Here is an 18,320-nt window from a genome sequence, read left to right as displayed (position 1 = left end):
GAAATGGCTTTGAACTTGCTGATTTGTAGAATTCTTTTGTTTTCACCCCTCCAAGGCAAACACATAGCTATTTAAATCTTATGACAATAGGCTTGCTTTTCTTGGTTACATTTTACAAATATCTTGAAAATAGTCCATGGAACAAAAGGGTCTGCTACTCACAGGATGAAAAAAAATATTAGGAAGAAGAAAAAAAAAATTCACTCACACTGTTTTAGATGCTAATAAATAAAAACAAACCAGTTCCTAAGAAAATGTCTTTAATTTTCATGTTATGGAAATACATATTTTGGTTTTATTTCCATGATACAAAAATTTAAATATCAAACATTTTCTGAAATCTAAAGGGCTGGTGCAGTTAGCAGGTTTATCACAGGTACCAAAAAACATTTTTTACAAAATCAGGATTTAAAAGTGGAAACAACAGATGTGAAAACAAAGAAAAACTACCTCCCACCAGGAAATTAATGTTTGAGAAACTTTTAAGTTACAGTTTTTTGAAAGGGTAAGGTATATGTAAGGCTGGTGTTTAGATGAATACCACCTGCACTGGGGGTGGGGGTAGAGAACAGAAATTCAAAAATGTTCCTGGACAAAGTAACAGGTAGAAAGCAATATGTGAAACTGCAGTTCTACCTGTTTCCAGAATGCTGACAGCATAGTGATGCTGCCTCAAAGAATAGCTAAATATTAGGAGAGCTGTGGTAACTCCCCAGGCAGAGGAAACAGCCTAGCACAAAATCACAGAGTGCCAGTTCTTGTACAGCTCATAACCAGCATGCCAAAGGAGGTTGAGTCTTGCTTCTTAAACCTAACATCAGTTACAACAGCAAGGATTTCACAGGATCAACAACAAGTCATATACTAGGTGATATACACATGAGTAAAACTGACAGTGATTGTTCAAGAAACAGTTTAAAATAATTAAACTGATTTTCAGGACACATACTGCTTTGTTAACACCACTTTATTTAAATAAAGTATGGCTTCCAAGAGGTGTATTCTCTCAACTGCTTTCAGTCATTTCCACTTGTTAAGGCAGTTGTTTCCTACCATGTTTCAGGGACCTCAAAGATTCCAGTGGAACTAGTTGTGAGGCTTCCTAGAAGACAGAATCATGGAATAAAAATTAAATCAAGATTTTTTTTGTTGTTCTTTCAGAGGATATTAAGACATATTTTCCTATAGAGAGAGGCTCTAGATACATTACTGGCAAGTCAATATTATAAAGAGAAACCAATAGACTGTTTATGAATAGGTACTTAAATATTTTAGAAGGGAAAAAATAAAGGCTAATTTTAGGTTTTTTACATAAATTATAAATACTGTATTCTTAACCCTAGTAATTAGGTAATTTTGGTACTGCATTACAACATTTTGGTTTTGCAATTACCAGGATAATAAAGTTAAATACTATTTTCCCAAGTGTACTTGTCATTATTTTTGTTTAGACTGTTAAGACAGGGAAGAATATTTCAATCCCATATTAACTGGAGAATAAAGAGGAATCACTAATACCAGTAACACATATTCCTATAATGCCAAATACAGAGCCTGAATTTTATACTCGGAATTACCGTAGCCATTCTTGTCATTTTGCATATGTTTACAGGCCCCAACTGCCCTTCTGGATAAAAAGAAGAAAGCAGTTCCAAGCACATCTTTTGAATCAGCAAAGAGATTTTACCAAGTCAGGAGAAAGGATGCCTGGTATACAATACCACTTTCTGGATAAAAGCTGCTAGTGCAGTTATTGAAACGAAGCTTCAATTGCAAATATTAGAATATACTTCAATGCAGGCAGTGCTCCAGATGACTAATACGGTATGATCATCTGGACCAAATTAAGATATTATTTAATTTTATTATAGTCCAATTTTTGCAAGAAATTACTAACAAACATTGAAATAAAATCAAATGAATAGATCAATAAAAAAAATTTTTTGATGTTTAAATTAATGTGATCTAAGGTTATTTACTTTTTCTGTACAAGCTACAGTAACTCATAAACCAGCAAAAATTACAGTGTGAAACATCATCATCTGATTGTAAGTTGCCTGCATTTAGTCAGACGTTCAGTTCCAAGTATTTTGGCTAAAAAATATATAGACATTAAAATCATTAAAACACCCACCTTCAAACCAATCCTAGGTGGAAAGTCTTCAGCCAAATACAGCACAATAAAGGTTATAGTTACATACACCACACACAACACTGAACGTATGCACACATCAAAACAGAGTGCCGTAAATTTCGCATACTATATGCAAAACACATTGAGTAACCCTAACTACAGTCATATTAAAATAAGAATATCTAAAAAAATATTCAAAAAGTTTTATTTTAAGGAAGAAAGTAAGCAAAAGGAATAAATGAACCACATTCTGATTACATTGGCTAGTGTCAGATTGGGTTTTGGTTGGTAGTGAGTTTTTTGGTTTGGGGTGAGTTCTTTGCTTTTTGATGTTGTTTTGGTTTGTTTGTTGATTTTTTTTACCATTTTTATATTATGCAGTCTTCAGTTTCAGGAAGAAGGTGGAGCAAGTTACTGCTAGAAGCAAAGACATTCAAGAAAAGAATTTCAATTCTGTTCAGGCCTAGAACATTTTCAAACAGAACAGAAAACCACTTGAATGAACACTGCACTTACCTGCTGGAACTTGTTCTGTCTTGATCTTTTTCAACTTTTTGGCTCTCTTCTTACCATCTGGAAGAGACTCTGCACAGGAGTCTGTCTGATCGTTTTCTGGATCTTGGCCTTCTCCCTCTTCCATATCATCAGAACCAGTTTCTTCCTCAATAGGGCTCATGCTTCTCTTTCCCACTGTACTGGTACCTGTAAAACTGGAACATAGAAGAAAGATGATGACGAAAAAGTCAAGAGTAACTATTACATAGGTACATGTACATCTAGTAAATGCTTATGAAGGCAGGAAAATATGACACCACTGTCATAAGTGGTGTACTATGAAATTAATTACATTATCTGAATGATGTGGCTTAACTATAAAATTCCATAAATTTGCTATCTAATCCAATCTTACGTAGATCAAGGTATTAATTTTTTGTACTATCAATGTCTCACACTTAGCTGCTATTCTGATGAGATCACTCATCCGAAATGTAATTAAATCAGTTCTCTATCCCTGCATGGTTTTACTTGATAGTTATGCAAGCTCTTTAAAGCACTGTCAATAGACACCAAATCATGCACAACTCAAGCCTCAAAACCACATCTTGAAATTGAAGGAATCTACATGCTAACTTCATCCTCCTACCTGGAACTAGTTTTAAATGCATTTCTACATAAAGGTAGAGAAAATCATCAAGCTGCATATATAAACTTAAATCTGGCTTTCAAGCACAGAGTCCTATTATTCATGGGGTCAGTAAAATAAAAAGCACAAAAATTTGCACACTCATTTCATTAGCAATATTTGAATAAAGCTGGACTAACACAGTGTAAGGATGAACTAAGAGTTCCACTACTTTCAGCACTCACTGAAATAACCTTGTGTAGGCTTTTGTTTCACTGAAATGCTATTGTTACATTTCCTTAAAAGACATATGACAATATTAAAATCAAATTAGCATGAGTATAAACAAGAATGCAGTAGCAAAGGGACTAATTAGAAACCAGTTCCCATTATGAACTTCTAGATAAGTAAACTATCTAACATATTAGACTTAAATGTCTAATATAATGCTTTTAGAACAACCAATTCTTAAAAAGGGTAGTTTTAGATTTATGAACTTTTATTTTTTAATTAGAGCTACATATCATGGCTGTATGCATCTAAGCCATGTTCTGTTCTGTGAGTTAAATAAATATTAATACTAAGTTATAAAACAAAGCTTGACAAGGTATTTTTTTCTTTTTAATCAATAGCAACGAATTACGGTGTTTCAATAAAGTTTCAGCTAAAGGAAGAACTCTGGAAGAATCCTGCAGTATAGTTTTGGCTTTGAAATTGAATTTTCTCAGCTGAACATTTTGCAACTTGAAACAGTCTGACTGGGATGTCCAAAGGCAATAAACAAAGATGAAACATATGATTACATCTCATGCTCTTACTTCCACTTTAGGAGCACAAACACCATTTACTTTGATGAATAGCTGGTTTTTCCTCCAAACATTCACACACAGAAGGCCTTCTTGCATGATTTCTTGCAAGTCATCATTTTGAGTCATACCACAACTACCACCAATAAAACGCTGGATAGAACTGTTAATCCTATGTACACACTTCAGTATTGCAAAACAGGCAAAAACTAGGGCTGGAAAGAAAGAAAGTCTAGGGAAGAAGGAGCATTTAGGAAACCAAAAACTACTTTTTTTTAAAAAATACAGTTTAGAAAAGCTTTAAGAATTCTACTTTGGGGAAAGACAGTCTGAAAAATACATTAGGAAGAAAAAAACTCAGGAGCCATAAATTATGATCCCAGAATTTCTTCAGCCCTTGGCTCTCAGAAGGGAACCTGCACTCACTGTAGGAAGAAGATCCCTTCTTGAATGGTCTTATAGCTGAATTAAATTTTTTTCCAGCTTAAGACTCCTGTGAAGTTATTGGAAATAAAGAAAAGTAAGTTCTTGACCTTCAGTGCACATTTAGCTCGGTATCAAAGAACAACACAGAAATTAATTTTAGGCCTTATCCTTATCCTGCAGATACCTTAAGGGGAAAAAAAACCCCACCACCAAAAAGTGGCAAGACAAAATATAAAATAAACCTATCTTATAATGAAGAACCACTGTCTTCCTTTCTCCCAAGTTACTCATTTTATTTTATATTCATTCATTGATTGTATGGCTTCTAGAGGGGAAAAGGTTAATTTTTTTACATCCTGTTCTTCTTTAACCTTAAATGAGATTCAAGATTATAGCTACATTATTTATGCACTTAGTAGTAAATGAGTATGGTTGTATATACGACTTAGAGCACTACTCAAAGTTTAGTTTTCTAATCAGAAGTTATTTTGGATGTGTCCACATAGCTGCCTCAACTTCCTTACTCAGCTGAGACACAACTGAACAAAGTTAGAGATTCAAACACAATAATAGCTTTCAGTTGTTGTCCAATGCAGACAGGCTTCTTTTATGATCCTTATGACCATTTAGAGACACAGATTTACACCATCCTCTAACCACGTAACACTTAGGTTTCAAAACACACCTGTACAACAGCTATCCAGGCAATAACTATTTTCTAGAGAATGTATTTCAAGAGGTACTAAATAGCAGCAATCCAATTAGTACTATAGTAACTAAATTGAAAGAATCAGCAAGTGGAGGGGGGCAAAAGGCAGGAAAACAATTATGGTGATGTAGCACTTAACATTTTCTGGTTTGGAAAAGAATGTCTGAGTTTTAAAAGAAACACTTTATCACAACAAGGCATTTGGAACTGGCCTGGATATATGAGGACCTACAATTTCAAATAAATTTCATTTGTACAAAAACCTAAGTTCTCTTGATGCTTGAAACAACATTTAGGAGTGGGAGTAGATACTGTTCCATCATAAAAATCAGTCATTTCAGCTGAAGAGCAGGTGACATCACCTGAAATAACACTACAGTGCATGAATAATAAACACAATAATAATTTACTTACAATATCTGTTATCTGTACCCTTAATACCTCAGCTTTTGCCGATTCTTATTCTTTAGTGGGTAATAAACCACTATAAAGAACCATTTCTGTAATAAACCAAAAGACTCATCAATAGAAACACTTGCATATTTCAAAAATGAGGTAATTTGGCAAAATGAAGACATTCAAGGAAGTGGTGCTACAAACAGCACCCTGAATTGACAGAAGATGCAGCACTCATATTTTTAGGTAGAATATCTGTAAGGCAAAGTGATGTATCCCTTTATTGTACTTCATACAAGTCTTTGCCATTGCCCTTATTCTATTTTACTATTTCCAGATGATGATCAGGAGAATAAGTACATATAAATAGAGCAGGGCACATAGTTTTCCATAGAGCATACCCTATTTGACTTTTCCTGCTATGGTTTAACACTATTTTGCTAAGGAAAAGCTCTTAAAGCCATGCATTTAACAGTCATGGCAGAGTTGGCAGGCAGTCATTTGCTAAGCACAACACAGCCAGTTCCATCTGTTTCCTAAGTGTGTTCTGAATAGCAACAGATCTGGACAAGGGGATCTATTTACCACTTGAAGTTTTGTCAGATGCAGCAGTTCTTCCTCTACTTCTCCATCTTATATTAATAATTAGGCATATTTCCATTTAAATAAATTTGTATATTTAACAGTAGTATTAAGTTATATGCAAGGGATATATATTAACTATAAATAATTTTACGTTGTGACTGCTATTAATACTATTAAACTCTGTTTTCTGAAGATGAGTTCCTCTACAATACAGCACAACAGTTTTATCAACAAGACAAGAATTAAAGAACCTTTGCTATATTATTTAATCAATCCATCAATTTAAGACAGAAGTTCCTTACAAGAAATACTCAGTAACTTCCTTACTGAATGAAAAAGTCACCAGGACACATTGTCATCATGGAGACAAACAGCTATCCTGCAGCTGTGCTCCTTGGCAGAAGCTGATGCAGCAACCTTATTAAATAATAAATAAATAAAGGATGTAGTAACATGAAGCTATTATAAGGGATCAGCTGCTGGATACATCACAGTGCTGAGTGCTCAGCTAGATATGACTTCAACTAATCTGGACAAATATACATGCACACATACATATTCATCCTGATTGTTTATATAAATATTGATATTATATTTTACATCAAAATTATTGTATATAGTAAACAAAAATATAAATGTATTATACACCTTTAGATAGAAATATTTTTATATACCTTTGTCTGGAAAAAAAGAAGTGTTTGTCTTGAGTAAAATAAAAGACCATGGTTTGCAGTTCCATGTTCTATCTAACCAAATTATGCTTCAGAGAAAGCATTTACAAAACATAAATTGACAAAATAATTAAGCATAATTAGTAACAAATAAAAATAAATTAAGAAAACCATGTCAGAAGACCTGCATGATAGGGAATCTGGGACTGAACCAAATCATTTTATTATAAACGGAGTAATGAGAGAACAAAAAATTATGTAACATCAATTACAAGAGATCTGTCAACAAAATAAAGGCTGCTATCCAAAGCTATCAAAATGTTGATCATATGAAAATAAAAAGCCTCTTCTTGTAGAATTTTACAACACTAGATGAAAAAAATGTATTAAAAATTTTCAAGGAGAGTAAGTGCTTAGACAAACAACTCATTGGGGCATGTCAAACTTTTAGGAAAAGAATTTATGGAAAATTTTGTTCAGCAGTTTTCCAAATTACACATTTGCACATTTGGTGGATCTTAAATTTCTTTGCAAGACAACAGCAAATCAACTTTCTGCATTTCCTGCTCTTCATGCGCTGCCACTGTTACCATCTGCCTGAAACCTGTGAGATGCCTAAATGCTAACATTCATTGAGAGGGGACACTTTCTCTGACAAAAACAAAACTAGGACTTAGTACTTTGCAAACTCAAGGTGTAGTATTTCCAGACTATTTAATAATCTACCACCTTAGTTATAGAGCTGAGCCTTAGACACATGCAGGCTGGTGTCAGGACAGTCCTTAAAGCTCCTCATCTCCTGACAGCATGGACTCCTCAGGAGTTCCGAGTACAACAGTTCAATTAAACTAACTTAATTTGATATGGATTATATCATCACCTTCTTCCATATGTTTTTTTGAATCAAACATGTCTATAACACATTTAGAATTCCCACCATGACAAAAGCCATGAATATCTGACTGCTTGCCAAAATACACACCTGCAAAATCATAAGGTCATGAGAAGAACAGAACAAGTTCAGCAAATTTGTTAAATGACAGATTAATGTTTAGAGGAAGATATAATGAGAACTAGAACTTAATGTAGCATTTCTAAGAAAGATGAAGCAGAAATACCTCAGCACTGGTTTTATGGCCACCAAATTTGGTTTGTGTAAACCACGGGGCAGGGAGGAAGAGAAATCCTCCTCCCCACCCTCCCCCCCCCCCCCCAATAAGCCAAAATATCCACCTAGAGAAATGTAACTTATATGCTTCACTCAAACTTATTTTCATATAGAATTGATAGAACTGGGGGAACAGTGCAGGAGAAGAGAGGAGGAAGAATGGCAATAACTTAATAGGCTACTTATACAATTATATTAACACTTAAAAACTCTTCACATGTTCAGCTACAGAGATGACTGAGAAAGAAGCTGGCTGTTACCATCATATCCAAAACCAGTCATTAATATCAGTGGGTAAATACGGAACAAGAAATACACACAGCAACATAGGAAACATCATGTACCAAAACCAAAAGCAGCATGTCCTGACTTAATTTCGTCCTTAAATGAACAAGCCCTTTTCAAGTTTTATACTGAAAGCTTAAAGCCATGCACCATTTGCCATTCTATTTCTGAAGCATAAGGACAACTTAATCACTTCAACTTCACAAGTGTCATATGAATAAAGAAAATAATTTTTAAATTTTGGTTATAAGAAATGGTGCTGCTACATCAAGCTCATAAGCTGTGATGTGACCTGCCCTAAAGATCCCAGCATTTAAAAATGTCTGATCATATTAATGATGAAATTCCCTATGTTCCTTTACCTATCATCTTGTGACAGCTGATATACCAGTACTGATTTATATGCAAAGGAATACATACAGAAAAATGTTTATACTAGTTAAGAACTATCCAAAAATTGCTAGATTTTGGATAGAAATGCAGTAAAAACATGAGCTGGCAGCTCAGACGTCTCACCTGTTAACACAGTAGTATCGACTCTGGGAAACGTAGGGTGTGCACTGGGTTTTTAACCTCTTCCTCTCCATCTCCTTCCAGCTATCTTCTGTACATTTTCTCTTGGCTTGTTTTTCTTCATGTTTTTTCTCCACATACTCTGCATATGTCTGGATCCTATAACTTTCAGCATACCGGCTGGTGTTTACAGCTATGGAGAAAGAGAATGATATTATACACAAAACACTTAAATGACAGCATGCCCTCTACTGAAATAGCTTATTTTGAAAAGCAGAAGGGTGCAAGCTATTTGTTCTGTTCATAAAACATTTCTAGTTCCATTGTTAGCAATTAAAAAAACAAAATAAAACAAACCCAAAATGCCATATTCTCTAGAAGTCACAATGTCTGAACTAGATGCTCAAAGCTCTTCTCAAAGTCAGACTGCAAAAAGAGTTAAATCTACTTAAGATGTTTCTTTTAAATTAGAAACGATCAATTCTTCAGTCGTAACCCTCTTCCAGATTGCTTGTTGGCAAGAAAAGATTTCCTGGATTTTTTCCCTTTTAGTCTCATTACTTAACCCAGCAGGTTTATTTTGCAAGTCTGCCAGGAAAAGACGACATTTGCAAAGCCTTTGCCAAAACTCTGTTTGATTGCTGTGAAACATAAGCTTATTTGAGCTGCATTTTTGGTTGCACAAGATATCCATGGAAGAAGCACTTAACTAATAGCCAGCTGTTCCATCCTTGTATGTTTCTAATGTCTGATCTCCCTTTAACCAAAAAAGACTTCAAGTTCAAGGTAAAAAGATTTCTGTCAATGCAAAATTACAAGCACTTTTAAACTAAACAGAAAAACTTTCACTGCCTCTCCTCAGTAACAATTTAACAACATTCCTTCAAGTCCCAGCATCTTCACAGCTCTCAGCCTTCAGTCTGTAAGCCAAGCTCTGGCCTGACGCCATCCCTGTAACAGATGAATCAGCAAATTAAACTGACTGTCAACTGGTGTCTTCTGCTGCTTTCAGCCTAGCTCTCTGAAAGAAAGTATTGTAAAGCAACCCTAAAGTAAACTAGTTTAAATATAAACCAAACAAAAAAGCCCCCCAAACCTCAGATTGTTTTTCTGTATGTTTTAAAATACCGCAGTTGTAGAGGAGACAAAATCCGGATTTTATTATGTACTTCCAATTTTTTAGAGCAATTTCAGATGCATATCTCACTTCTGGACTCTAGTTGAGCTGTTTTTAGTTCAGGTATTTTGTGCTACTTCTGGTGTAAGCATCAGAGATGGCAAGTTTCAACACCAAATTTCAGAAAAGGTGAGGAAGGTGGATGGATGTGGTTTTCTTCCTCTTTCAGGATGGATCACCCATTCTGTATATTTGCTTTGTAACAGTGAAATGAGATATCTATAATACCTGCCATGGTATATAAATGCTGCTGTTGAAACATACATAAAACCAGGCAAGAGTTAATTTTAATCCCCAGTGTAGACAGCAGTAGTTATGATTAACACCCCTGTGAGATTGGTGCACTAACCACTAAGTGTCAGACATACCTCCTTTCACCCCCCTTATATTTGTTTTGAACTACAAAGTTACAGGATGTGTTTGCAAGTATTAGGACAATATTTCTTGCCCATGAAGTTAAGGGGCAGGCATCACAAATGAGATAATAAGGCTCACTGGAGTTTACTGCATGCCAGCCAACATTCCTAGGGGCAGATTTTGTTTAGTTAAACTCAAGCATGTTTTTACTTGCTAAAATCAAGCACAAAGTTACCATGGATCATCTGATACATACTCATTTGTTAAAACACAATAACTTTATTTGTTTTGCTACAAGCTATGAACCAAAGTTATGGGTCTGCCATTTAATTCCCAGACAAACTCAGCCCTTTTTTAAGGAACAAAAACAAATAATTTGAGGCCTAAAGATAATTCTAAAATAAATCTGTGCAAGAGTCAGTATTTTTGTACAATGACAACTCTGCTTTCTTGAAATAAGGCATGTATTTTACAGCAATCCATTCATATGGCACACACATACACAAATATATGTATATACATATATAGCATATATATTTGATATAAAACGTTACATGCTGAATAAATCATTGCTGAATTTCATCATTGAAAAACTGAAATGAAGGCATATGGAGAAGTCTAAGGAGCCACACAGATAAATCAATTGTGCATGGTCTTGAACTGAAGAGCAGCTTCCCTGTAAGAGTTCAGTACATTTTCCCTGATGCTTTTTTGATGAATGCTGTCCATATTGCCAAACAAAACAAATACAGTTAGGTCATTCTGCACTCCCAACAGAAGAGATGCACTGCTAGAATACTCTGTAAATTCTAAAAAACTGAAGAGAACTTAGGGGAACTACTTATTTATTTCTTTAAATTTTAAGAGATGAGAAAAATCTTTCTGTGAGAAACCTGACCTAGTAACAAACACCGTGTGGTTGCATTTCACATTAATTGCAGCCCTAAAGTTTCTGTCTCATAGCAGAATAATAGTAATTGCAATTTATTTTAGGAAAAGCACTTCTAGAGGATGGCACCTTCCCTTGTTATTATGGAAGATATCAAACAGGCTGACTGTCATTGAGTGGTTCAACAGGAATGTGTACAAAGATACCCTCTTGCCAAGTTCTTGCTTTTATGCCGAGCAACATCCTGACAGATGGCCACTGACAATATTAAGCCTCTTAATAAATAGACAAATATGTTGGTGAACTTTGTAGGTAAAAGAAGAGCTACAATATATAAATGCAACAAACACACAGAGCTATACAGATTAAGGCTGCAATATTAAACACTTATGCTTATGAAATACTGAAGTGAAATTTCACCTGTGAAGCCTTTAAGTGACCTCTGTACTGATTCTGCATTAATCTTATCTGATCATATTCTGCTTAAAACATGGGACCATTGCCTCAGCCAGAGCAACAGTGTGCAATTAGTGAGTAGCTAAGTCAGTGCTTTGTTTTACTCTCAATACTCACCATATGGTTCCACAGCCTTATTTATTGACTACCAGGGCTATTCATGCCACATGTAACAATCCAGAAGTTTGCCATGATGACAAAAGTGCACATGCATAGTCCAGTATTTCAAAGTAAAATTCAGGAGTGGAAGCAATAGTGCTGTGTGCCTATTTTATCAACAGAAAGCAGAAGACTCAATGTCCCAAATTAGAGAGCATCTTTTAAATTAACCTAAATGGAATTAAACTGTCTTCTACAGAACATTCAGGACTGAGTCCCTCCACAGCAAATGTACAGACATATTCCCAGAGAAGCCATAAATCCTAAAGAAACCACATGATCATGTAACTGTGGACATTATGAAGGTGTAAGCAGAATTCAACTGTATTTTGTTAAATATCAGTGAAATTATTAGTGTAACATTAATGACCCCTTTTGTTAGCCTATATATAGTTTTCAGTCTTTCAAGCATACCTGGACAATTTCTGCTGCAAGGCATCAAAACGTTAACACATGACTAATTAGCTGGACCAGAGTCTCTTAAGTTTATTTAATAACAGCAACTATCTGCAGGCTGTACCCAAACTGATAACACCAATTTGTAAATGGTTTAAACATCCCTTTGTTTTCCTCTTGTGTATCAGCTGAGTATCAGCTTAAGATAGAAGATGTTTATACAGATTCTAAAAAAAACGTGTTGTACAAAGGTTGTTCTCTCTCTTGATATCTGAATTCAGACCAAAGAGCAGTATAAATGCAGGGACAAAGCAGCTCTTCACCTTGCAAAGGAGGATGGCAAGTCAGAGAGCAAACCAAAATGAGGCTTTGAACCTCCATGCTGGAGAACAGGGGAAAATGCACAAGTGATCTAAAAGAAAATGTTTTTACTGAAGGAAAATACACTGCTAAGTACAAAGTATGCAAAAAAAAGAGGAAGGGCCCTTATGCAAAGCTTAAACTTAAAATATTTTCTTCAACAGAGATGATAGTGTAAGTCCACTAACACGTCTCATGCTATGCACATGTATGTAGATTGTTATAAAGAACTTCAACTCCCATACAGATGAAGTTTTTTAGTTACCAAAAGAATTCAAGCTACTTAACCTTTCCACCCCATTAATTACCTCAATAATTAATACATTTCACAGCTTTTATTTCAACTTATTTCAAAAATTCCAAATCAAATGAAAAGGTAGTCACAAGACTTCCAACGTTAAGAAAAACTCCTATTCAAACTTATGGGGTACAAAGGGCATTTTGGGTTCAGGGTGGTTTTTTGTTTGTTTTGTTTATTTATTAGCTGATGAAAAAAAAATATGGCTGCAGACACCTTGAAGGTGAATCTATAACCTGTCCTCTTAATTCCACATCAGTAATGCTGGAAGTTGTAAAATAGCTATCTCTAATATGATTTATACCACAGGTTCCACTGTAAAACCAGTAATTCATTTTCCTGCTGCTCTCAAGGTTCCTGAACAACACAAGCTGAAATTCACCAAATCTCAATCCCTGCATTTACTACAAATTTTAAATAAATACTGCAGAATTTTAACTCCCAGGATTGCTAGTAAACTGTTCATATCATATCATGTTTGTGAACCTACAAATTAAAAGCATAACATGTTCAGAACATTTTCATTCTAGTCAGAAAGTCTCCATGCCTATTATTGCTCAAAGCACAGAGAGCTCAGACCTGCAGGAGTTTCAGATAGAAATGGACACAGTCTGGCCCCACAGCTGATTTCACCTTGGTACCAAATGGGAGCACCTGTGCTCTGCTCCTCAGCCCCACTGCTTCCCTGGGCAGCCTGTTCCAGTGCTTGACAACCCTCTCACTGAAGAAATTTCCCCTAATGTCCAACTTGAACCTCTCCTGGTGCATCTGGAGGCCATTTCCCCTAGTCCCATCATTTGTTACCTGGGAGAAGAGACCAACCCTCACCTGGCTATAACCTTCTTTCAGAATGCATCTGGTATAAATTTCACATTAACTTATTGCTGACAACACAGCCATGTGAAATGTAATTTTTCAGATTCTGGGTAATACAGAATCTACTACCTGCCCTTTCCCTGAAATCAGTGAGGAGAGATTGATATACACACAATCTCAAAATACTTCTTAGATATTTAAATGGTGGTGGTAAGCACTCATGCTAAGTAGCAGACTCTCTAGTAAACCTACAGAACAGACAGTAATAAACCATAAAGCCCAATCCTGAGAAACTCACACGTTCAGAAAGATAAATGATTTAAACACAAATCATTAAAAGGCTGTCACAATTTCAGCTGCTGCACCTGCTTTAGTCCATTGCTCCCCTGCTGCCTAAAAGCATCAGGCTTCTCAAAGCTGGGAGGAAGAAGATATCTTGCAGACACTAAATTCTGTATGAGCTCATATATCAGGGCACCAACACATGGAATAACTTAACATTATTTCAGTGCTTGCCATTTACAACAAGCAGTTGCTTTCCACGTGTATTTAAAATTACAGGTTAAGTGTATTGCATTTTAAAACAGCAAGAAACACATTCTCAGGAAGATTCACAGGTTACAATTACTCTAAAGTTGAACCAATGGTACTAAAATATTGCAGAAGTTACTTATAATCAGAACATAGATGTCATTAAACTGAACCCAAGCCTCAGGTAAAGGGAATTAAGTGCAAGTGTTGGCTACTAAGGGAAAATAAATGAGGTGTATTTTTGAGGTACCACAGATCATTTTGTCCATTATTTTCATGTAATATATGAAAATTTTCATATAATCATGTAAAATGTCTCAAAAGCCCAATTTTATTTTCAAGCACTTTAAACATATTTATAAGACTTTCCCAGTTTTAAAAATTAACCCATTCCAAGTACCAGTGTTTTTTAAGAGTACCTTTTAGATGGGCTATAAAGACTCCACAAGTGCAAAGACATCTACAGGAACTTCCCTTTAAGTATCAAGGTTCTTTTCAGACCAGCAACTTGAACAGTCAAAGCTAGATGACAACACTCAAGGAAACCATGAAAAACAAGAGCTTAACATCGATCCAAAGCATGAACTGAGGACTCACAAAGCTAACTGCAGAGAACAGTTGAGAGGCTGAAGTGGTTGAAAGACAAATACTTCAGGTTATACCAATTTATTAATTAAAATAAAATACTGGGCTTATTTGACAGTTAAGACAAGCTGAACTCTCTCCCATTTTCCCCACCATTTCCAGACTATCTGGAAGGAATCTAGATCTTTGTAAGTCATAGGATCATGGATCACAGCACTTACTCCGTACTAACCTCTCCAAATGAAAAGCCAGCTTTATAAACACACAAAGCTGAACAGCATCTAAAGGCAAACTTATCTAGCAAGACAAAAATCTTATGAGACAGAAGTTGTATCCCAAAAGTTAGTTCTGAATTTTCCTGTGTTCATCAGCTCTAACATTGCACAGTGTTCATCTTTGCCACAAACTTAACAAATGTGTGCTTCATGTTTGACAGAAATGCTGATGCCACTTGCAGTGCAACTTGGCAACAGAAGTTTTGTCTCCAACATGTGCAACTAAAGGAATAGTAAAGGAGTATCAACCATTTAACAAATTCTTATTCATTACCTACTTTGAACAGCAAATCCTAACAGAACATAGACAGTATTATTGCCCATTAGTTTTCAGGTGCTTGTAGCCTAGAAATGAGTTTACAGCATAGCATATTACAAAAAGTTATGACAAATTACAGCCATCTAAATCACCACTTTCATAAACTTGTTACTGGCTTTAAGATGACATTGTGGCAGCCCAACAGAAAGAGTGACACAGAGCCTACTGGAAACCAAGAACCTTCCCCTGGCAAAGGTCAGGTCCAGTTTGCACAGACAGGCATGGCAGTGTGACTGTACAACTGCTCCCTAGCATCTGTCCTGCTGCAGCTTCCACTTCAAGCTATAGAGAGCAATATGATCATATAGAAGAACAAGCCTTTTCTCCTCATAATAAATCTGAGAGACTGCCAATGTGTGAGTTGTGTGAATAACTAAATAAAGTGAAGATTCTTGGACATTATCATAAGCAGCAAAATGAGAAGTTTAAGGCATTTGACTCTTGTTTCCCGAGGTTTCTGGTTTGTGTGTTTTAAAACATGCCATATTCAGTTGGAAAGTTAGAAGCAGCCCCAAAATTGCCTCTAAAAATACTGCCTTTTTTCCTAATTAGTTTTTCAGAGGAAATAAAGTGGAAAAGGAAACAAGTCTTTTTATATCATCCAAATATTCATAGGGTAACACTTTAACAATTAAAACATTGGAAAACATTCTCCCTGGCAACATAAACACTACTGATTACCATGTGAAATTTGAAGAGCTGCTTATTAGCTAAATTCAGCTAATCAAATGTATACTTCATAAATAGAACATCTTAGTGGCCAATATTTTATCAATCAGTTTTGGACTAGGTTTTAATGGCTACCATCCATGATATTATGTGACTCAGGCACACTGAGTAGTTGTGAGCACTGAGGGATGAAGAGATATGTTTTATTCCCTACATATTCAAAATAAATGTTTGAATCTGTGAGAAATCCAACATATTCCCAGGATGCTGATGAACGTATTTTTAGCCCATTTAAAATACTGAAGCCAGGAGAGTTAGAAAAAATGAGAACAGCACAACATAGCAGCAACAGCTTATGCAAAGTGCCACATTTTGAGAGGTCTGTCATTTGTAAAGGTTAAGCATGATAATTATATTTTGAAATAGAAAAGACAACTATCACAATTTCAATACTACCCTTAGATACAGTTGCACATAACTAGTCATACAGACAAATCATATTTCAAGTTGTCTTGTATCACCTATGAAGCTGAACAAAATTAAAAGGCATTGGAGCTAAATTGTTAAGAAACCAGCCAGACTCATCAACTGGTTATGTTGAACATGTACATTGAGGGAGGACAGCAGATCAGTCTTTAAATGATCTGTTGTTCAAGTCTCTTAAATTGATCTTACTTCAGCCAAATATTCAGTATTTGAATCACTGCTGCAACAGAAAAATACAGACACCTCCCAGACATAAATGGGGTTTCAAAATCTGATAGATCCAAATCAGTTAACACTCCATGCAGATAATTACAAAACCAGTCTCATTTTCATCACTTTTTCACATATAATTTCCTTATTAAAAATATGCAAAGCAAGTCTGGCTGTTTTTACAGTACTTAGACTCCTCTATAATGGAAATCTGAACACTTTAGAGAAAACTTCCATACACTTTTCATGTCCTCGATCCATTTATGTCCCACAGATATTCTTGTTGCACTTGTGTTTTCTTGAGCTATACCAAGACATCAATACCAGCTCAAAGTCAGAAACCTCTCTAAGAGGTAAGCATAGAAGTATAGCCATACCAACATCTTGCCTTGTGTTCATATTGTTTTACAGTTCTCCAAGGCTTTTTATAAAGTCCAGAAGATGCAGACATTTATATAAACAGGTTAAAAAACAGGCCATATAATTAGTTTTTCCTAGGTTCTTCACTTAAGTACATCTCACTAAATCACAAGTACAATCAGCAATTTTTATTACCAAAGCAGTTCATTAAAGAATTTAAGATCAGGAAATAGAATAACAGAATTTAAGATGTATTTATTACAGGGAAAAAAAACCCAAACCAATGAAATACCAAGGATTTTAAGCAGTTTTAAAGTAAAATCACACAATTCTTGGTAATTGAGGTTGCTATAGCTTATCAGCTTGATTGGTCCACTGCTTTCACTATATGAATTTCTACTAACCTGATTTCATGAAAATCTATGAAAGACTATAATCACCTGAGCTTTCAAACAAATAACATGTTTCCCAGCACGTAGGCCACAGAACAAGCCTCACTGTTTGTCAAAGCACAAAAAAAGACACAGAGCAGTGCCAGAAAGACTCAGTTTCAATATTCTGCAGACATTCAGTTCTTTCCAAAATATGTAGTTGCTGTAACAAAAACAACAAAAAAACCCCAAACCAAACCAAACAATAGAACAACAACAACCAAAAGTAGTGGTGATAATGTATATGTCAAGAATTTAGGTAATGGATAAGTAACTGAGGTAACAGCAGTGGGAAATTTACTATAGCAGCATCTAGGAAGACTTTATTTGACATAATTCTTTACTGGAACTTCTCATTAGATCATTCTTGTATCTATATATAGTTGGAGAAACAATGGCTCTTGCTGCTAAGGAGCAGTTGCTGGAAGAAGGCTGCTGGTGAGCCCTCAAAATCCTCTGTGGAGCAATGAATGTATGAGGAAGCATGATAAACACTCCCAGGATGTTAATAAGGAATTAGAGAGATGCACTGACTGTACATCCAGACCCTAAAGCTTCTTTATTTGAGCTTAGTAAGGATAGATGATGGTTAACTCAGTGGGGTTTTTCTAATCTGTTTTATTTCTTTTTAGAACTTAATTGTGGGAATTCTGCCTGGATAGCTCTTAAGTGCAACAAGATTTTAGCCAGTTAATCAGAAGTGCTACATATACTGCTGCTCTCACTGGCT

The 18,320-nt window shown here is 35.4% G+C and overlaps 1 protein-coding gene across 5 annotated transcripts in view; it reads right to left on the bottom strand.

Annotated features, from left to right (window-relative positions):
- Positions 1–243: 243 nt before the first annotated feature.
- PARN (poly(A)-specific ribonuclease) overlaps positions 244–18,320 on the bottom strand; it is a 46,587-nt gene continuing 28,510 nt past the window's right edge. For 3 of the 5 annotated variants that reach the window (XM_015642447.2, XM_015642450.2, XM_015642448.3), the window contains 3 exons: positions 8,820–9,009; positions 2,651–2,844; positions 244–1,102 (listed from right to left, as the gene is read on the bottom strand). In XM_015642447.2, the coding sequence (XP_015497933.1) occupies positions 1,050–1,102; positions 2,651–2,844; positions 8,820–9,009 (437 nt within the window). In that variant the 3' untranslated portion in view covers positions 244–1,049. Of the gene's footprint in view, positions 1,103–2,650; positions 2,845–8,819; positions 9,768–18,320 lie in introns of those variants that run through there. The other 2 variants (XR_004499453.1, XR_001524064.2) reach the window with 2 other exon arrangements.

Source organism: Parus major, chromosome 14 (genome assembly GCF_001522545.3).
Source record: "Parus major isolate Abel chromosome 14, Parus_major1.1, whole genome shotgun sequence".
NCBI lineage: Eukaryota > Metazoa > Chordata > Aves > Passeriformes > Paridae > Parus > Parus major.
The sequence above is the reverse complement of the archived record's forward strand: the minus strand, read 5'-3'. Positions and strand labels throughout refer to the sequence as shown.